The sequence below is a fragment of the Equus przewalskii genome, chromosome 31, assembly GCF_037783145.1.
Source record: "Equus przewalskii isolate Varuska chromosome 31, EquPr2, whole genome shotgun sequence".
NCBI classification, from domain to species: domain Eukaryota; kingdom Metazoa; phylum Chordata; class Mammalia; order Perissodactyla; family Equidae; genus Equus; species Equus przewalskii.
Genome location: NC_091861.1, coordinates 25462872 through 25485961, shown reverse-complemented (window position 1 = coordinate 25485961; position 23090 = coordinate 25462872). Strand labels below are relative to the sequence as shown.

The following is a 23090-nucleotide window of genomic DNA, read 5'->3' as shown; positions in this document are numbered from 1 at the left end:
TTAAGCTGTTTTTCATATATAGCAAAATAGATCTTTTTCCATTTTTTGCCAGATGGCTGACAATTATTTGCATTTTATTATAATTGTTAACAGATGATTTTTAAAAGTTTTAAAAATTATTTTGTAATGACTATAAAATCACTGCAGGTTTCAAAATCAATACTTTGCTTAATTAAAACATTGATTTTCATATTAAGCTATTCTTAAATGAAAGTGCACAGACTAGAAGCTATATTGTTTTAAAGATTTGTTTTTGCATGTGCATTTTTTTGAGAGTGGTATTTGAGGTAAAACTTAGTGTTACTGTTCTTCAATTTACCAACAGTTGAAACATATAAATGTGTTTCTTTAGCTATGGAAAGCCTTCTTTTTAAACCGTTTTACTCTAGGACATGTAGAGTTGTTATACCTCCAGTAATTCATTCAGCTGCCAACTTCGTTCCCTTTTCTCTGCTTGCATTTTAATTGAAACAACATTTATATTTTTGAGCCAGGATCTGTCAGAAGTCCCTGTGGCTAGTCTGTGGTACAAGTAGCAGCAGACGTAGCTTACCCATATGGTGTGGTGCTTCTTGTAAAATCCATATGGCCTTGTTGAAGGGAATCCCAGCGGGGATGTGAAGGGTGTTAATACCCTTCAGGCCAGGCCTTTCCCTCCTGGGGCTTCCGTGGCATTGTCAGTGCAATCTGCCAAAGCACAAACTTAATTCCTTTTTAATAATCAATTATTTTAGTCTAGGAACCTGCACTATTTTCTTAAGAAAAAACCAAACTTTTTCCCCCTAGAAAATGTCTCAAAAAAAGTTGTAACTGCATCTTTAAAAATATTCTAAAACTTTTTTTTTTTAATTTGCATTTGCAGGAGGTACTACAGAGTGTGCCAAAGTTCTGTTTCCCCTTTGACGTTGAAAGGTACAGTATATAAGTCATCATTTAGATAATAACTTTAGCCCATCTAAGTGAGCACCTTAAAATTATTACGTGTTTTTTTTAATAAAATGAAATGTACTTCACTGCTTCCAGCAAAAAACACTAGAGGTTCAAAATTAAATAATATTTGAGTGAAGAAGCCTTTAAATCATTCTATCTTTTGTTTTCTCCACTGTGACCAGTAGAGAAATCTTAAGGTTACATTTCTTCCTTTTGTTTTTCAGATACATATTGTAAGTACTAACAGAAAAAAATGTTAATGTGTCCTTGACCAGAGCTTTACAATTGTGTCTTTTAAAATTAGATGTATATATCCTGGTTTCTCTCTCACTTCACCCTAATTGAAAAGACCATCTGTGTGATATTGTAAAACTCATGGCTGGTTGTCTCCCAAGAATAGCTTTATAGAAATAGCGCAAGACTATGGAAGGCTACAGGGAAACCCTCCCAGTGGTTTTGAAAATCTCATTATGTTTGTATTTTACTGAAAAAATACTGAATGAATAGAGTACTACCTGTGTGTAGTAGGAATTTCACAGAATATGTAGCCCTTTAAGCATAATAACAGATCACTTATTGTTTTCCATGTGATTTTCACACCCTATTATTAGTTTTTTTAAAGAGTATGGTATGAGGGGATTTTAAAAGAACATTTACTTTAGGAAAATATTTTGCTGAAGTAAGGATTAGTGAAAATCTAAAATTTTAGGCTATTAAAGATAACATTTTCCGAATGATGGGCTAATCAATACTAATAAATATTGCTGATAAATGATACCCCTGTTTTACCTCCTTTCTGGAGAATCACACTGCTAAATTTAAAATTTATAGTAAAATTTTCAAATTAATAGCAAGGGTAAAATAAAGGAAGAAAAGCTGTGAAAGCATATTGTGAACGTTGGGCACTAGAGGGCACATTAGGCAATGGAGGTTGTTTTTGAAGTTTGTAAAAAATTTTTTAAAAACTGTCCACTTAAAAGTGTACTCGTCAAATGTTCAGCATTTGAAATGCAATATTTCCTGACAATTGCAGACAATTTTTAGTACTGGCACATTAGTAGCAAAGTAGTTTATTTCAAAACCAAAATTTAGGTGTCATGGATATTTCATTTCAGGATAAGGAAGCAGATGTTCAGTTATGGTTGTCTAGTGGCAAGATTATAGCCAGTAACAGGAAATATATATTTTAAATAGCAATAAAGATTCAGTGTAATGATTTATATTGCACCTCACACTGCAGTGTGACACATACTATGGTAGTATGATACTTAATCCAAAATTAGCTAAAATCCTTTGTAATAAGCTTTTTTGTAGAAAACATATTCTTGTACTTCGAAATTTATTCTCAGTATACAGGTAGCTCTAGAAAAGAAGGGTAAAAAAAAAATACCAATAGTATTTTGTATGGTACTTTATTGGGTGAGAATGTCAACAGAAGCAGCAATTAAACAGAGTTGGTGGTGGTTGCTCTTAGATTCTAAAGCAACCTGATTTGCTATTTAAGCAGTCTTAGAATAATCAGGAAGGGAGAGGTTAGAGTTGAGCAGACTCAGTCATTGTGTGTAGCTTCTCGTGTCCACAGTTTCAGTAATTCTGTTTTCAGAATTTATGAAATATTTCACAAGTATTTTTAGGCATGTGAAAGCTTATGGTAAAATACCTTCTTATTCCCTGGTAAGGGATTAGTATATGCTGAGTTGCTTGGCCCATGAGGTATTACAGTTTATTTTGATGTTTGGCTCATGATTTAGTTTACACATTTCACACTCATTTCAGTTTTAGAACATAGTTCCAGCTTCAGGAACCCACTGATTGGAAAGATGAAACCAACGCCACATATAAATATATTCTTGTTTTTGCTTTTCTTTAAGAAAATTCTCACACAAGGCTTAATGTTTGATAATATTGCTGTATTGTAGAGTGTCTCAAAATCAAGTTGGACAGCACTTTACCTTTGTCCTGACAGACATTGAGAGTAAGCAGAGGTTTGGATTTTGCAGACTCACATCAGGAGGCAAAATTTGCTTATGCATCCTTAGGTGAGTATTTGTAGTAAAACAGAATAAACTAGATGCACAATAGATTAACTCTGTCTTTCTTTTGTGCTTTGTTTTGCTTTGAACTTTAAAAAATAATTTTTTTCCTATTTGTTTTCTCTAAAGCCAAGTAAGTTGAAAAATAATTTTATTTACTGTCTTTACATGGCATCAGTTAGGTTTAAAGATTTCCCAGAAACAGCAGACTTTTTCTTGAAAGAATTGGCTCTTTTAAAGATTAGTTTTTTGTGGTTTATTTTTGAAAAATTAGATATTAAAATATGAATTCAAATAATATGTTTCACATATTAAGTAGGATGCAAAAAAATTCAATTAAATTAGTACATGCTCTTTTCTATCACTAATGCAGAATTTGGATTTTTGAAAGTAAATTGCTGCTTTAAGGCAAAGGTTCAATCTGGCGATTTTAGGCAGAAGTGTTTAGAGGTGTTTTATTTGGCCACATGGTGTTTTAAAAATTTTAGAAGATGTTTCTAATTTTATGAATTTTAGTGAAATTTTGCATAAAATTCATGTTTCTGACTCCTTTTGCTAGATGGGAATATTTGCTAATTCCGGTCCTCCACTCCACAGTAGCAGCAGTAAACTGGAACTGAGCCACAGTTCTTTAGTTGTGTCATGAGTTTACTAGTTTGCCACAAGTCCTCCCTGTCCACTTCAATTGCTTATGTTATCTGCCTTGATGCAATAGATGCTTAGGAGTGTGTCTCCTGTCTGTAGACATAGGATTTGCGTTGCTGGCTGTTGAGAAGGAAGGGTCCTAAAGGTTAGCTTTGCTTTAATATGTCCTGATGAATCAGAAATCCAGATGCACTCTATAAAAATAGGACTCTATACTGCAATTATAATGTAGGTATTGGTCAAGCTAGGTTCTATAGAAATGTTTATAAGAAGAGAAATAATGTTTAATTTAATAATTAAAATATCACAAAGAAAACTTAGGTATAAAATTGATGTCTACTCCATTCATTTGCTGTTTGGCTACATTCATACCATTCTTTGAGGGTTAGGTTATAAATTTACTTGGAACATTTGTTAGGCTTGGAGAATTTTCTAAATCTTTATTCAAAAGTAAATGCTTAATTGCTTTATAAGTAATAGAATGTAGATGCGCCTCCACTCTTTCTTTAGACACAACTTTTTCATCTGGATAACAGTTGATTTAAAACTTATGTTTATCCAGACGACTGTTATGCTTCAAACTGTGGGTTGATTCTTCTGATTTGAGTCCAGTCGGTTGGGCAGTAGGGTGGAGTGACCATGCGGAAAATGGCTGGGGAGGGCTCCTTGCATCACTGTGTTTCATGCTGAAAGTTCAAAAGCTGCGGTTTAAAGGGAGTAGAACCTTATGACTCTGCCCAAGACACGTTTGCTCCAATAGAAAGACCAAAGCTGTATGTGCTTCCTAATTTCCCTGAGTTTTTAAGTCTTTTCATTAAAAGAAGCACATTTATGGAAAAGTTTCAAGAATAGTATAGTGAACTCTTGTATACACATCATCAAATTCAGAATTGTTAACATGCTTCTCTCTCTCTCTCTCTGCTCTCCTCCCCCTCAGTGTTCACACACATATGTACAAATTCTCTTTTTCTCTCTCTCTCTCTTATTGTGGTGTTGTTTTTGCTGACCCATTTGAAAGTATGATGTGGGCATCATTTTTCTGTAATGTTTTACAGCATACCACAGTGCCTCCAAAATGAGTTCCTGATACTCATAATTAAAGTCTGAACCTTTCTCTTTGTTTTTAACTCTTAAAATATTTTGAATACACTGAACCTGTTAATAATTAGCAAATAGTTATTAAATGTTCACAATAGTCCCTATAAACATGCTTGTAAAATAAACATTTTTAGAAATTTCTGTTTAAATTTAGGAAAGCCATCATTACTTTAAAATATTTACACAAAATCTATAGCTATTTGTTAAATGACTGAAAGATTAGTATAGTGTCTGTGTCTCCTGGCCAGTTGTCGTTAATTTGTAGGAAACAAATTCTAAAGCAGTTACAATAATCAAGTTATTTTTTTCTGTGGTTCTCAAACTTGTATATGTGGAAGAACACCTGAATGTTACAGTACTCTTTGAATTAGGAAGAGTTTTACCTGCAGAAAATATGCTTATATTATATAAATGTAATAAAAAACAGAGGTAACATCATGTATGCCAGTAAAGAAAACGTTTCACAATAAGTATTATTGGTTATTTTATCTTTTTTCTAAAAAAATTGCTCCTTTTACATTTGGAGTGATAAAACTCTAAATATATTAGAAGAAAAGATTATGATTTTTAAAAGTTACTGTTGCTGTGAGAGCTTTTATATGCCTAACATTTGAGTCCTGAAGCCAAAAAGATTGGAATCTTTGACTCTATAATGATGAAAACTTTTTGTTTGTGACAAATATAATAAGAAAATTTAAAATACCAAGAATAAACAGGTAGGAATATATTTACAACCACTGTAACAGAGAGTTAATAGCCACAATACTTAATAAGCACCAAGTTAATAACAGAAAGAAAAATAACCCAATAGAAACATTACTAAAAGGTCTGAATAACATTCATAGAGGAAATGTGTATAGCATGTACACCTGTGAATGATGCTCGGCGGCTTTACTAAAGCTAAAAGAAATGAACATATTTAAGATTGGCAGAAGTTAAAATTTTTTTTGAAAAATAAGCATTAGGAGAAACAGACACTTGTTGTGCTATTTGTAGGACTATAAAATCACATAAACGTTTGAAGGGAAATTTAGTAATATCAGAATTTTAAAATCTCGTATGCCTTGATTCAATTAATTCCAGTTTTAGGAATTTAAGTCTCAGAAATATTCCCAATGGTGAGCAGTAAAGTGTGAACAAAGTTATTTATTATAATATGGTTTATAATAGCAAAAAAATTGGACATAAATGTCCCTTAGTAGGAATTGAATAGGTTTATTATGGTACATTCCCCAAACCCCCCTTTCTGGGCCCACTCCCTGCCAGACTGTTGTCTGTTTTGTTCACTGATGTATTGTATTCCCAGTGCCTACAGTAATGCCTGGCACATAATGAACTCTTAATAGATACTTGTTGAATAAATACATTAATAATGAATGACTAATACCATAGAATATTATTTAGCTATTAGGAAAAATTATACACACATATAGGTTCTGACTTGGAGAAATGGTTATGATATATTGTGAAATCATGAAACATTTCAGAGTAATATTTTGTAGTATGTTCTTTTGTTTGTGAAGAAGTTATATGTTTGTACAAATGTATTTTAAGAATGTATATTTTTAAGTAGTTAATAGTGACAAAAATTTATATATTAACATATGATTGCATATACTTACAAAAAGTCTAGAAGGATAGACCTCTAATTTTTTTACTTTATACACTTCAGCATCCATCCATGTTTTGCAATGAGTAAAGTCATTTCAATCAGTTTTTCTTTGCTCTAAAATTCCGAGATGTTAGAACTATAAATAGCATATTAAAAATTAGAATTTAACCAGATCGTCTTTTGTCAGGTAAAATATCTAGTGTGTTTGCAGGATAGGAAATCATCTCACTGGGATGTTTTAGCGTACACACTCCAAAGGCAGTGAGCTGATCATTGTGGTACAGCAGAACTAAGATGGCCCGGGACAGTTGCATTCTGTGCCCTTGAAATTTGGAATCACTGTGAAAGAATGACCCTTGGAAGAGAAAAAGTATTGCTTGTGAGATGATCCTCCCATCACCATCTTGAAGCAAGATATTAGTGTTTTGCTGTACTTTCAACACAAAATGTTCAACATTGTGGAAATGCTTTGTGAGGTGGGAGGAGAAATACTACCACACCTACAATTTATTTCCTATTATTTTTCTCTTCCAGCAACACTCATTTAATTTTATTGTATCCTTAAAGTGTAGTTGAAGGAAGTTTGTTTAGTTTCAATATAAAATCAAGACTTAGACTCTGACTAGTAATTTTTTGAGGGCGGTGGGGAAGGAAGGTAGATTTATCTAAGGAACTATTCATAGAAGTGGTTGGGGCAATCAGGTCTCTTCATTTAAAGGTCAGTTTTTTGTCTTTTTGGATAGCATACTGTACTGATCTGGGGGTTCTATGAGAGAGATCACCTGTGCTGGTCTTCAGAGTATTTACTGGTGGCTGATCAAAGCTGTAGAGTAATGTTTGCATTCAGTTTTGTGGGACTGTCCTGGTCTTAGAATTCAGCCTTAATTCTAAGTCATAAATTCTAATGCTCTTTGAATTTAGCCTTAATAATTACGGCTCAAATTTATTGAAAAAAATGACAATTGTATAAGAAAGACACAGAAATATATCTTTAACCATGTTTTTCTGATAAAAAAATATATTTTACTATAGAAAATTTGAAAAATCCAGAGAAGTTAAAAAAAGACAATAAAGGTGCTTATATGTGCAACACACCCGTTACTTAAATCTTGGTATCTTATTTTGATCTTACTTCCATAAGATACATTTACAAGTCTTTCTGTTGGATAGCAAACTAAATAAGTAACTGTAATCTTTATTTGCGATTTGTAAAATGAATGAATGTGTATAAAGCAGTTTATAAATTGGAAAAGCTGCTATGGCTTTTTCATGTTATCCTCCATAAGTGCTGGGAATTTTTGCACGTGCTGAATCTGACAGTTGGTCATTTCACTTATTTCTTTCTTTAAAAGTTGAGATTTACCACACAGATGATTTCTTTTCTGATTATCGTTTTTAAAATTAGTTACTTATATCTTTACCTGGAATATATTATGACTTTAGAATATGAAAAACTTTAATACCTTGTCCTTGAAGCTGTCTTTTGTGCAAACTAGTTCATTTATATTGAAACATACTACATTTTTAAGTATTCTGTTATAAGATAATACTGGATTGATTATTCAGGGGTCATTCTTAGTATCAAATGATTTAAAATTCTTATATTGAAATTAATATTTCTCTTGTCTTTATGATATCCTGTTAAACACTTGAAATTTTTTTCTATCATGATCAAGTAAATATATCTGCACCAAAAATCTTTTTATTTATGTTATCTTCTAACATTTGAATTTGTGTTTTAGTGACTTAATTTTAAAAGAATAATATTTATATGTCTCGTTTTTATTGATATTGAACAGTTTAAAATATTTTACGTCCTTAAAGAGTAGTCATAACGAAAATGAAATACATTTAAGGATGTTTAAGATTTTTAAATATACAGTAAAATTAACTACAAATTGGTAATACATTTTCATTAGGAAAGCAAAAGATAACTCTGTTGGATTTCTTGAATAGCAGAGATTTTTAGGTTAGAGGCAACAATGATAATACTAATAAAAACAATAAATTAACAGCAACTTTGTTTAGTGTTCGTTTACCAGAAGCCAAGCACTCTGAGTGATTTATATACTTTATTAATAAAAACTACTCTATTCCTTAGAGTTCTGAGCTCAAAAATTTGCACATAATACTTTAAAGCTACTTTTCTCCATTCCTGGATGATGCTTTTATAAGACTTGAAAGTAATTTAGATTTACCTTAGAGTTCTAAGCTGGAGAATTTGCACACAATGCTATAAAAGCCATGTGTTCTTTTTCTCCTGGATTTATGCTCTTAGAAGATTTAAAAGTTAAGTATATTTGATTTCTGTTTGTTTTGTTCACTTTTTAGAAGAAATATTAGAACTTAGGTTTATTTAATATAAAAGTTATTTAATTTTGAATTTTCAGCCACTGCCAGATGCTTTAGCTCTTTGTATGACACATCTATCCTAGTTTCACAAGATTTCAAAAATATCCTGAGATATTACTAATTTAAATCTTGCCATTGTTCATATTTAGAATTGCTTTCAAATGCTAGCACAAATGCAAAAAGTAACTTTTTTCCTAATTTGATTAACATAATTTTACAACTATAAAATTGTCTCCAAGGGTTCAAAATGAAATTCACTAATAAGGAAGACAGATTGATGTGTAGGGCCTTTGTAGTCATTCCCCCCCCCCCCCCCTTAATTCATACCAAACTGGAAGCTTTCACACTCTTCCTTTGGGCAAATCTCTTAGAAGCAGAATGTTTCAATTTTACACATTTTGTGTCAATTTTCCAGACAGAAAAACAGCCTCTAGACATTAGACGTTTTTCTACGGAAAGGCAGTTTCCTTAGTTTTATTTGATTACTATAAGTTAGGTTCCTGCTGATCACTTAGACTATTAGTGGTTACCTGACTATTTGACAAAAAACATTTCCTTTCCTTTATTTAACCTTTGACTTTTGAATGTAAAAGTTTTATCAGCTCTATAGTGGAAGCACAAGTGTGGGGGAAGTCTTCTTACTGCCACAAATGGACTCATGACTTTATGTATACATCTGCCTTTTTGCCTTATGTCTTCACAAAGAATTAAGGAAATAATTTTATAGGTAAACTTTGAAGAATCTCCTGCTTCTGTTTTAAACTAATTGGTCCTAATATATTTGTTTCACATTTGTATATGTTTACAAGAGTATGAGAGTCACAGTTATTCTTTGTTAAAGAAATAACATTTCAGTTTTATGTAATTCAAGTAAAATATCTTATTTAGCCATTATAATAAGTTAAATACATGTTTTAAACTTTCTAGAATTTTTGTGGTTGGTTGTAACAAAACAGATTTTGACTGTCTTTGGGACTGTAAAATTTAGTGAAAAAAGATTTTAACTTATTGGTAGCCAGTTTAAGAGCTTATACGTTAGTTAAAAATTAATTGCTTTGAAAATATATTATCTGAAAATTATCTAAGAAACCACAAAAATAAAAACATGAGAATAACATTTCTTTTGTGGGCAAGGTAAGCTTATGTAATTTATAAGATTTATTGTATATATGTTGTTTTTGCCACACATTTTGTCTTTAAAGTTTACAATAGAATCTTGTTAAAACTTTTGAATTATTGACTTCTTTGTGTACCCTGGACCATTTTCTTGTCATACAAAAAAGTGAGCAGGCTTCCTGTGAAGTAGTTGTTCCATGTCAGGGGTTGTGAATTTACTTACCTGCGCAACAGGTAGGGGACTCAAACGAGATAAGCAGGTTAAGTGTGTGACAATAGGAAGTTGTGGTGAGCATGGTGCTCCAAATAGCATATGCCCCATCTGAAGACAGAAGCCATTACACAGCTGTAGGTATTTGTTGCAAAATGAAAAATAAGTGACCGGTAGTACCAGTTCTTTTGATTTTTAAGAGGAGCAAGAAATCTAGATTTTTAATTGAATTAGTCAGATTTAGAAGTTGGCAACTTATTCAGTTAAACCACAATGGTGCATTGACCGAACAAAATATGCTCATAGGCTAGAGTTGGTCTGCAAGTAGCCAGTTTGCACCCTCTGCTCCAGATGCTGCTGTTTTTTTTGCAACAGTAAATGTTCCTACTTCCTTGACATTTCTAGGAGCACGACTGGATTACAGGGTAGTTCCACTTTGATATGTGATGTTTTTAGTAAAAAACATAATAATATGCACTCTTAAAAAGGGGCTAATTATCACCAAGAACCAGTACGTGTGCACAAAGAGCACATTGTGTGTAACTGCAGTTCTTTATGGTGATAGTACTTACTGGTGTATCAGGCAGAGCTGTTGTAGAAATTTCAGAGTCTGTTCTGCTATCAATCATGAACAAATTATATGTAGAGGAAAATATTGGCTAGACAGTAAATAATGCAGTTATGAGTCTTCTTATTGGTTAAAATATCACACTTACATTGCTAAGAAGTAGATTTATGTTATTTTGGGAGGGGTCTTGTACTATAGTGCAGGCCATGTCCTTTTCAAAATTTTTATCCACAGTGGTGAACATAGAAGCAGTATTAAAATCGCAATTAGAAGGAATTACCAATATGTTAGATGAAAGAATCAACTTAAACAGATCTTTATCTGCTGAGAAATTTGCCCACATGAACAAAGTATAATTTAAAAGGCATGAAGATAATGCTCTGAACATTAGTTAAACAAATTTTGGAAGGTAGAATTTGCTTTAGTGGATAAAAATTATTAGTAGACTGATTAAGATTAAACCAAAATGAATTTTGTCACAGTTTATCTAGCCACCTGAAAATGTCTGATCATTGGACATGTTTATTCAAAGGCTGACTATTATAGAAATAAATGCCTGCGTTTTCTGATGGACTGTCTGTGGTGGACCCCTGAGCATATATTGCTCAGTCAGGTTGATCAGAGTTCTAATCCCAGGTTTGCCATTTGGTAACTTTGTGACCCTGGATAAATTACTTTAGCTTAGTTTAGTCAAATATACATCATAGCATTTTTATAAGAATTAAATGAGATAACACATATAAAGTACCTAGCATATTTTCATAGATATAGTTAGTGTTTAAGAAGTTTTATTCGCTGTACTTCCAATTATTTTAACGTAGTCTCTGATTCTTAGATTCTACTCTTTTCTCTCTGGATGGGCATAGAATGACCTAGTAAGTCATACTGCCCAGATAGAAATAACCAGGCACGATGGGGCCTTCAAGATGACTATGAGAAATATCCAATAAGTGTAAACATTGATATAATTGTTTTTTTAGAAAATAGTGTTAGTCTGATTTATAGCTGAAGTCATATTAGAGGAGGTCGTAAAACATCAAGTGTCTTGCAGTGCTTTAACCATAATAGAGCTGAGTGTTGAATTTGATACTAGGAGGATGAACATGAGCACAAAATCCAGCACACCCTGTATCAAGAACAAACATAGCCTGGTACCAGGATGAAATTCAGTAAAAGTTAGTATTCTTGGAGATTATAAAAAATAGTAATAATTATATAGATTATTTATTTGTTTTGGAAAATGAAACAAATTGCATTAATAAATAATTGATTAATGTTTAGGTTTCTTTTCAAAATTTAACAGTTTTTATTTGTGCTAGGTATTTATTATATTTTTTATTTTTATAGCAAACCAGGAAAGAAGAGTTAAGTTTCAATAAGGTTTCACATTATTTGTGTAAGGTGAAAATGGCAATGTATGAATTAACATTGGTAGACGTGCAACCAACTAAAATCAATAAACTTTGCTGTATCTAAAGATTCTTGAGACCAGGATAGAAACAGACCAGCATGTTCCTTGAAATAGATTAGATCTCATCTTATGTGAACATGTAGATAGGAACTATACCACACATAGAAATTTTCTTGAAATAGCAATTTCTTTAGTTGAAATGTGAACATGAAATGACTACAAATGAAAGAAATTGCCCTCTATCCAAGGAACTGTAGTGTCTCTTGGTAGAAGGACATTCCCTAAGAAAATTATTTCGTTGAGTTATAATGAGTATAGAAAATATAATGTAGTAATTTACATCATGTTGAGTTGATAATTTAAAAACAGTATTAATAATTTTTAAAGGTTTTTTTTGTAAGTGAAAGATATAACAGAATAGCCATCTAAGTACTAGAGTTTAAAGAGTTGAATAATTTAAACTTGAAAATTGAGATTACCAATATTAGTTTCTGATTTTCAGATTTCCCAAAAGCTGTCAAAGATTTGTCACATACTACCCGAATTTTTCCAGGCTCCCACACAAAGTTGTCGACATGCTTGTAAACACCCTGCCAACATCTCCCTCCCGTTATCTTCATGTCTGTTTCAGTCTAGGTTGCTTACGTTGAGGGCCTTTGCACAATTTATTCTTAGACTTATTCCTCCTTTTGGCTTCACTCCCTCATTTTGTTGAAGCCGTCCTTTAGTACTTTCCCCAAAATAGTGTGGAATAATAGTAAATTGAGGAATAGTAAATTTTTGAGTCCTAGCAGGACAGAAAATGCTTTTAGTCTATCCCCATACTTGATTTTTTAAAATTCTTTTTTTATTGCAGTAACAGTGGTTTGTAATATTATGTAAATTTCAGGTGTATGTCATTATATATTTCGATTTCTGTGTAGATTACAACATGTTCACCACCCAAAGACCAATTACAATCCATCACCACACAAATGTGCCTAATCACCCATTTCGCCCTTCTCCCTCCCCTCTTCTGCCCTGGTAACCCCGGTCGGTCCAATCTCTGTTTCTGTGTATGTGTTTGTCGTCGTTTTTATCTTCTACTTATGCGTGAGATTATATGGTATTTGACTTTCTCCTTCTGACTTATTTCACTCAGCATAATACCCTCAAGGTCCATCCATGTTGTCACAAATGTCCAGATTTCATTGTTTTTTATGGCTGAGTAATACTCCATTGTGTATATATACCACATCTTCTTTATCCATTCGTCCCTTGATGGGCACCTAGGTTATTTCCAAGTCTTGGGCTATTGTGAATAATGCTGCAATGAAAATAGGGGTGCATATATCTTTATGCATTCATGTTTTTATGTTCTTTGGATAAATACCCAGTAGTGGAATAGCTGGATCATATGGTATTTCTGTTTTTAATTTTTTGAGGAGTCTCCATACTGTTTTCCGTAGTGGCTGCACCAGTTTGCACTGCTACCAGCAGTTTATGAGGGTTCCCTTCTCTCCACATCCTCCCAACACTTTTTTCCAGTCTTGTTAATTATTGCCATTCTGATGGGAGTGAGATGATAATCTTGTAGTTTTGATTTGCATTTCCCTGATAGTGATGTTCAACATCTTTTTGTGTGCCTGTTGGCCATTTGTATATCTCCTTTGCAATAACGTCTGTTCAGATCTTTAGCCCATTTTTTAATTGAGTTGTTAGTGTTTTTCTTTTTTTGAGGAAGATTAGCCCTGAGCTAACATCTGCCTCCAATCCTCCTCTTTTCACTGAGGAAGACTGGCCTTGAGCTAACATCCATGCCCATCTTCCTCTGCTTTCTATGTGGCATGCCTACCACAGCATGGCTTGCCAAGCGGTGCCATGTCTGTACCTGGGATCCAAACCAGTGAACCCCAGGCTGCCGAAGTGGAACGTGTGAACTTTTTGTTTCTTGTTTTTTAAAGGTTGGCACCTGAGCTAACAACTGTTCCCAATCTTTTTTTTTTTTTTTATTCTGCTTTATGTCCCCAAATCCCCCTGGTACACAGTTGCATATCTTAGTTGCAGGTCCTTCTAAGTTGTGGCATGTGGGATGCCGCCTCATCGTGGCCTGACAAGTGGTGCCACGTCCGCACCCAGCATCCCAACCAGTGAAACCCTGGGCTGATGCAACAGAACACACGAACTTAACCACTCGGCCACGGGGCTGGCCCCCAAATGTGCAAACTTTACCACTGCACCACCGGGCCGGGCCCAGAGTTGTTAGTTTTTTTGTTATTGAGATGTATGAGTTCTTTATGTGTTTTTGATATTACAGATGTATGGTTTGCCGATATCTTCTCCCAGTTGTTAGGTTGTCTTTTCATTTTGTTGAGGGTTTCCTTTGCTGTACAGAGGCTTTTTAGTTTGATGTCCAATTTGCTTATTTTTTTCTATTATTTCCCTTGCCCACTCAGACGTGGTACTTGAAAATATGCTGCTAAGACTGATGTCGAAGAGTGTACTACCTATGTTTTCTTTTAGAAGTTTAATGGTTCCAGGTCTTACATTCAAGTCTTTAATCCATTTCGAGTATTGGAAGTCTTAAAGCAATCAGACAAGAAAAAGAAATAAAAGGCATCCAAATTAGAAAGGAAGAAATGAAGCTGTCACTATTTGCAGATGAAATGATATTATATGTAGAAAACCCTAAAGAATCCACTACAAAACTTTTAGAAATAATAAATAAATACAGTCAAGTTGTGGGATACAGAATCAATGTACCAAAATCAGTTGCATTTCTGTACACTAACAACAGAGTAACAGAAAATAAATTAAGAATACAGTCCCATTTACAATTGCACCAAAAAGAATAAAATATGTAGGAATAAACTTAACCAAAGAGGTGAAAGATCTGTACATTGAAAACTATAAAACATTGTTGAAAGAAATTGAAGAAGACACAAAGAAATGGGAAGATATTCCATGCTCTTGGATTGGAAGAATTAACATAGTTCAAATGTCCATACTTCCTAAAGCAATCTACAGATTCAATGCAATCCCTATCAACAAAGAATCCTAAAATTTATATGGAACAGCAAAAGACCCCGAATAGCCAAAAGAATGCTGAGAAAGAAAGAACAAAGCTGGAGGTATCACACTCCCTGATTTCAAAATATACTACTAAGCTATAGTAATCAAAACAACATGGTACTGGCACAAAAACAGACACACAGATTGATGGAACAGAATTGAGAGCCCAGAAATAAATCCCACACATCTATGGACAGCTAATTTTGACAGGGGAGCCAAGAACATACAATGGAGAAAAGAAAGTCTCTTCAATAAATAGTGTTGGGAAAACTGGACGGCCACATGCAAAAGAATGAAACTAGACTACCATCTTACACCATACACAAAAATTAACCCACACTTGATGAATAGCTTCTCTGGACAAAGAATTCTAGGTTGCAGAGGATTTAACCTCTGCATTTTGCGAGCACTGTAGCTTGCTAGGATTTCTGTTGTGAGGCTCAGTGACATTACGAATTTGAATCCTTTGTAATGTTACTTGTTTCATCTCTGTGGAAATTCTTAGGTGCTTTCCTAGCCCCTGTTCTGGAATTTCACTGTGGTACTCTGTTTTGGCTCATTTATTTTACATTTCACCTAGTAGCACTTTCAATGTGGAGTCTCATGTCTAAAGTTCTGGGAATTTTTCCAGTAATTTTTAAAAAGTAATTTTCATTCCTTGTTTCCCTGTTTTCTTTTTTTTTGGAACTACTGTTAGTCAGCTACATGATTGTCGAGATTTATGCCCTGATATTGTAATATTTGCTCTCTCATTATCCCTCAGTTTGTCTCTGTATGCTAGTGCCTACGAGATATTCTTGATTTAGTTTCTGACCTTTCTATGGATTTTAATTTTTTCAGCTTTTATGTTTTGAATATCTAAGAGCTCTTTCTTGTTCTCTAAAAATCCTTTACTCCCTTCTTTCTTCTTTTTTAGATCTCTTTTTGTAGTAGCATCTGTTCTTTACTCAGCTCCCGAGGATATTAATAACAATCTTCTGAAGTTCTCATCTGCTGTTTGTATTGTCTGGGTTTACTTGAGGTTCCTCTATTTATGTTTGTAGTGATGTGTGTATTTCCTCAAGTATCTGGGGGTTGGACTGTTGATTTATATTTAAGATGGAGGCAGTAACCTGAATTAGAAAGTGTTTGTGCAGTTGTGGGTTTTCCTCCAAGATTGAGGGACGTTTGAGGTGTTTTTTTCCTTTGTGAGATTCCCAAGTCAGTATGTGAGGGGCTTGTGGGTAAATCTGTGGGTACCAGTCCTTTTCCTTCTGTTCTCTCTTCTGCTGGATCAGTTATCAGTCTTCATTTGCTTTCCTTGCATACAGAACCATTCACCTGTGTTGCTCTCTGTTGCCTTTTTCTCTATTTCTTGTCTTCATCAATTTATGCCCTTTTTATTGATTTACTGTCATTTTAGTGGTATTTCCAAAGTCCACAGAGATAAATGCGTGTATTCAATGTGCTGGATTTAACTAGAAGTTGGTAGATAGCATCTCTTATACCATTACCTAGTATTTTTGCTTATCATTTTAAAGAATTCTATAACATTCTGCTGAGTGAAGATACTATCGTTTATCTAACTGTTCTTCTATGATGACTTTGGGTTACTCCTGATTCAAAAAGCATCATTCATAGTCACTAATAAATCAGACACTATATGAAAAAAAATGCAGATATAATGCTGTTTTTCTAAGCTCTATTCATTGATTTTTCTATTTTAAGTCTGTTTTATGTATGCCTACTCTTGTCAGTATACAATTATGTAGTAAAAGTATCTCACTGTTTTCTCTTAAAAAGTAGCCTGTTGTAGTAATTCTTTGAAGAAAAATGAGTATCTGTTAATTGATACTTAACTACGCTGGTGTGTTTTGTGATTTAGTATTCTTCTGTATGAAAATCGTACATTTTAATAAAGAATTAAAAACTTTGGATAGATTTTAAATATACTAATACCTCAATTTGTTAATAAGGAGAACAAATTATATTTTGTACAGTTGATTTTTGGATTTGGTACTTTGCTTTCATAAAATTATGTTTGTATCAAACAAAATGAATCAAAATGAATTTTAAATTAGATTTGTTTTTGATATCTAAAAACTATTGACAATATTTACAATTTCTAAAATAGACTTTCTGTTATTTGTATTGGTATTTATTTTGAAATTTACCATCTTACTAAAAATGAATTTCTGAAGAATTGATTGATTAAGGACATAATTCTATGGTATCGTATATTCAATTTAGTAATATTTAAAAAGAAATGATTGTCTCTTTGTTTTAAAAGCTTTTTAAAATTAGTTTTTATTTTATTTTATATCTTATTACAGGGGTTAGTTTTTATCCTATGAGTGCTTTTGTTGCACTCATACCATGCAATAGAATTAATAATTTTCAATTCTGCTGACATAAAATAGAAGTATATAATGAATAACTTTTATAATAGAACTTTGAATTCTGATTATTTGATGAAAACTAATAATAGATAATATGTAAAATTTCACTGTAACAGTAAAGAGAACATGGATATCATTCTTTCCTGCCCTTTAGGATCAAGCTGTTTGAAGTAATTTAAGTGTAATGTTTATTTTGTCATCTTGTTTCTTGATTCTAAGTGATATATATACATTTTTTAAGTTATTTTTTTCTTCTTCAGTTACCTGCCGTGGTTTGAAGTATATTACAAGCTTCTAAATACTCTGGCAGATTACTTGGCTAAGGAACTGGTAAGCTATGTTTTTTCTCCCCTTTTTTTTTTTAATGTGGTAAAATACACAGACTGTAAAATTTATCATTTTAACTATCTTTAAGTGTACAGTTCTGTGTCATTAAGTACATTCATATTGTTCTGCAGCCAACGCCATCATCTCTAGAATGCTTTTATCCTTCCAGCTGAAACTCTGCACCCATTAAACAGTAACTTCCTATTTTCCCTCCCCCAAGTCCCTGGCAGCAACCGTTGTACTTTCTGTATGAATTTGACTATGTACCTCTTATAAGAGGAATCAGACAATGTCTCTTCTTCTGCGACTCACTTTATTTCACTTAGTATGTTTTCAGGGGTCATTCATGTTGTAGCACATGTCAGAATTTCCTTCCTTTTTAAGGGTGAATAATATTCCATTGTATGTACACACCACATTTTGTTTATCCATCTTCTGTAGATGAATACTTGGGTTCCTTCCACATTTTGGCTATTGTGAACAATGCTGCTCTGAGCATGGCTGTACAAATATCAGTTTGAGTCCCTGCATTCATTTCTTTTAAGTATATACCCAGAAGTAAAATTCCTGAATAATATGGTAATTCTATGTTTAATTTTTTGAAGAACGGCTATAACGTTTTCCATAGTGGTTGCACCATTTTACATTCCCACCAGCAAGGCACAGGGTTCCAGTTTCCCTACATCCTCCCCAACATTTATGTTCTGTTTTTGTTTTGTTTTTATAGAGCCAGCCTAATGAATGTGAAGTGGTATATGATTTTGATTTGCATTTCCCTAATGATTAGTGATTTAGAGCCTTTTCATGTGCTTATTGGTAAATCTTGTTTGGAGAAATATCTGTTGAAGTCCTCTGCCCATTTCTTAATCATATTTTATTTTTGTTGAGTAGTAAGAGTTCTTTATATATTCAGCTATTAATCCCTTATCAGATGTATGATTTGCAAATATTTTCTCCCATTTTGTGGCTTGCCCTTTTACTTTGTTGATAGTGTCCTTTGATGCACAAAAGTTTTTAATTTTGATGAAATCCAATTTATCTGTTTTTTCTTTTGGTGCTTGTGCTTTTGGTGTCATGTCAAGAAATAATTTCCAAATCCAATGTTATGAAGCTTTTTCTGTTTTTTTTTCCAAAGAATTTTATAGTTTTAGCTCTTACATTTAGGTCTTTATCTTTTTTTCTTAAAAATAAAACAAAACGAAAACTGTACTTTGCTTTTGAATTAATGAACTTCTCTGGGATGATAATTTGTAACTTTTTCCCCTTAATCATTCTTTGGTGTTTTTAACAAGGACTAATTTACTAAGATATTAGCTGTGCTATTTAATGCAAGCAATTTAATTCAAATGAAAGGTTTTTTTAAAAATCTGTTGTTGCTTTCTAATTTTCAAATTCATGATATATTTTTCATCCTACGGCTATCTGTTTAAATTCCCATTTGATACTCCCTCACTCTTGAGATTGTATTTTTCTTGGTTGTCTTGACAGTGTCTTTTGCTTTCAGCTATATCCTCAGTCTTTCTTTGACCTTTTTCACTTATCTACACCTAAAACTTTGGTGTTCTAATGTTATGTTCTTAGTTTTCTTTTCTCTTCCCTCTATACATTATTTATGGGCATTTCATACACACTCTTAGCTGTTAGTACCAGCATGATTTTATCGTTAAGAATGATCTCTCTGAAACCTGATTACATCATTCCACTGCCTACAATCCTCTTACTAGCTCCCTTTTTTTTTCTTAACAATAAAATCTAAACTTGTGTGCATCCTGTCATATAAGAAGCTTCATGATCTGACTTCCTCATTCATTCCTGGCTAGTCTATTCCCACTTTCCTACATATAGTGTACCATCCAATTATTTTGAGCTACTTAAATTTCCCAGAACATAACTCTACATAGTTGTCTTTCAAGATTATAGGTCAGTCACTTAGGATTACTGGTAGAACACTCATTTTTTAAGATTCAAGATAAATATCTTTAAAAAACAAACCTAAGTTCAGCACAAATAATGCTCCAGATAGTTTTTATTAAATAGAATTTAGATGTATTATTAATAAATGAAGACATTCCTTTTACTCCTCTAGTGAGCCGTCTCCTAATTTGGCAATCAAATTTTATTGTTAGAACATAATATCAAATTTTTAGTGTTTGTCAAAAGTCCAGGTGTTTCTCAATGTATGTGTACGTGTGTATGTAAATGTTTCTTTCTCTATACTTGATGTGATTAATTCTGTGAAATATTCATTAGAACGTCATTTTACACTTGAACAATTTTATGTTGAAGCTATATAGTCATTCATTTTCGTAAGAAAATACCTGGAAGTAAAAGTATTTAATCATTGAAAACTAAAAACCAGAATTCTACTTCATGATAATTTCTCGTTCTTTGTTTTTGTGAGTTGTACATGTGAAACTAACATTACTTGTATTACTTGTCTAAAGTTTGAATACTTTTCCTTTAGAGAGTCTTATTGATAAATTAATACTTATGTACCCATTATATTTCATATTCTCCCAAAGACCTCAGTAATACTGGAATATATAAAAGAAAATACTATGGCCAAATCAATATGATTTTGATTTTCAGAGAAGAGGAAATAAGGGAGACTATATTTGTGTTCTTAATTAGAGAAAAAATATTATAAGTTCATGGTATTAATTAAATAACCAGAAGTAAATCCATAATTGTAATATTTTTTTTTCTTTTCATTTTCATTCCAGTGCCACAGGTTATTTAGATTGCTATTTAGGTTTTATAATTCAGGTTATCCTTACCTGATCAACATCAGGCAAGTACAAAGGATTTTTAAAAGCTAGACTTTTAAAAAATTTATGTAGCCATAGGAATTTTGTATAGACAGAGCATCAATATCATCTGGAATATCCTGTGGTATATTTCATTGTTTAAATGGTTGAGATAAATTCTTTAAAGTATTTCTTTTTAGGTCATTCTAAAGAGAATTTCAAATAGGCAGTTTTGAGTGCACACTTTTGTAAGTGTGCACCCAAGATTTAAGCTTGGCACCTGAGCTAGCTAATATCTGTTGCCAATCTTTTTTTTAGCTGCTGCTTCTTCTCCCCAGTGTCCCCCTGGTGCATAGTTGTGTGTTCTAGTTGTAGGTCCTTTGGGTTGTGCTATGTGGGACGCCACCTCAGTGTGGCCTGATGAGCGGTGCCATGTCTGCACCCAGGATCCGAACCAGCGAAACCCTGGGCCACTGGAGTGGAGCTCGAGAACTTTTTTTTGTTTTAAAGATTTTATTTTTTTCCTTTTTCTCTCCAAAGCCCCCAGTACATAGTTGTATATTCTTCGTTGTGGGTCCTTCTAGTTGTGGCATGTGGGATGCTGCCTCAGCGTTGTTTGATGAGCAGTGCCATGTCCGCGCCCAGGATTCGAACCAACGAAACACTGAACCGCCTGCAGCGGAGCGTGCGAACTTAACCACTTGGCCACGGGGCCGGCCCCGGAGCTCGAGAACTTAACCGCTCAACCATGGGGCTGGCCCCTGAATTGTTCAGTTTTGATAGTCAAGTTATCAGAGAAATTGTGAGAAATCAGGTGTCTCATATCCAAATCTCTTAAAATTATTTCCTTAATAATTTCTCTTTCCTTTGGTTTATTCTCCTAATATAAATATTTTAAGAGAGAATAAAATTAACTATATATATATATATAAAGCTACTTTCATATTTTATTACTGGATTTGTATGTGTAATTCAGAAAAGTGAGTGTGCATATCCAGGTACATTATTATTGTACAAATCCTGTAAAATAGATGTGTTATGTATTTTATTTAATCTCATTTATTATGGATCAAGTAGTGACCAGTAGCTGCTTAGAAAAGAAATATTCAGAATAACCTCTATGTTACATCTTAGTACAATGATCTTACTTAAATTGTATCTATTCCTTAAAAATTAAGATTGAGATTTTAAAATTAAAATGGACAACCAAAGCATTCAGTGAACTGATAAAAAGTTGTATTACTATTTTTATTCAATCCCCTTGTTCTTCTTGCATTTAATGATTTAAATGATTTCCTTCTATAGATATCAATGCATTTTATAGTAATTAAATTTTGCAAAATACGTATTTATACTGAATGGAAATAATGCTATTATTCTTTCTGGATAAAGAGATTTGAATTTCCTTTCCGTATTTCTTAGATTTAAATATTGCATTTTCAGCTATTTGACACATTCCTGTGGAAAGCAGTTACGTAAAACATGTCTAATGTGAAAAGGCACAGTGCATGATTTTATCAAATAGTTTTAGTTGTATTTGCTTAGTATATATTTGATTTATAAGATGTACTTTTTTTTTTACTCTAGGAAAATGATTTGAATGAAACTCTCAAATCACTCTATAACCACCCAGTACCAAAGGCAAACACTCCTGTCAATTTGAGTGTGGTAAGTATTCAGTCAGGAATTGAATTTTTGGAACTGTAGCCATTTTCATTTAAGAACACATGCACCTCCAAGGAACTCTGAGTCACCTCTGCTCCCAAGAAAACTTCAGATCTGTGAGAATATTTTGATTGTGAGGAACATTGATTTTCAGCTGAAATCTATCCATAGTAGTGAAACAGACAGACACACAAACACCTCCCCCCAAATACCCCTCATAAAATGAAAACAGTACATAATAAGAATTGAAAATATAACATGTAGCATATAACTAAGTATATGATAAAAATTCTGGGTGTAAAGTTTCTTCTTCTTTTTCCTATATTTCAATACATCTTCTGGTAAAATCAACAAACACTGGAAATATGACTGAAGTTTGTCAAAACAGTAAGCCGGTGGGGATATAGATTATTTACTATTGAAACTTTTAATGAACTATGCCATTTATAGCTAAAAACACACTAGTATTTTGGGTGGTTTTGTAAAGATTCAAAGTTAATGATAAAATATGGATATTTTCATTAGTATTCTTCACTAATTTGGCATTCCAAATAGAATGTTAAAATTTGTAGTAAGTTCCCAATAAAGAACAGAAATATATAATGATGCAAGAGAAACTGAAAGAAAAAATAACTTGAAATGTATGTAAGAGTGTTAATAGGTCTTCTGCTGTTTTGCAAGATAAGGAAATTGTTATTATTATATTTTTTCTTTAGTAATAACTTTCTTCTTGCCTAAATTTCTCCCCGTGATTTCATTTAATAATAGTGTTCTCTTACATTATTCTGGTCTTTATGTTCCTGCTGTCATCACCTTAGTTCAGGTGCTCAGCGCTTCAAAGAGTTCTTGGTCCAGAGTCTCCCTTCCAGTCTTTTCTGCAAAACACTGTCAGATTAAACTTCCTTCACTGTGTAAAGTCCCCTGTGGAAAACCTTTAATAGCTCGC

General features: G+C 32.9%; 1 protein-coding gene across 11 annotated transcripts in view; it reads left to right on the top strand.

The window, feature by feature from the left end:
* Positions 1-23090, top strand: part of DENND1B (DENN domain containing 1B) — a 244053-nt gene that overhangs the window by 106543 nt on the left and 114420 nt on the right. For 6 of the 11 annotated variants that reach the window (XM_070602421.1, XM_070602426.1, XM_070602422.1 and 3 more), the window contains exons 4-7: positions 863-912; positions 2897-2969; positions 17666-17735; positions 22067-22147. In XM_070602421.1, the coding sequence (XP_070458522.1) occupies positions 863-912; positions 2897-2969; positions 17666-17735; positions 22067-22147 (274 nt within the window). Of the gene's footprint in view, positions 1-862; positions 913-2849; positions 2970-17665; positions 17736-22066; positions 22148-23090 lie in introns of all 11 variants that reach the window. The other 5 variants (XM_008538111.2, XM_008538110.2, XM_070602419.1 and 2 more) reach the window with 1 other exon arrangement.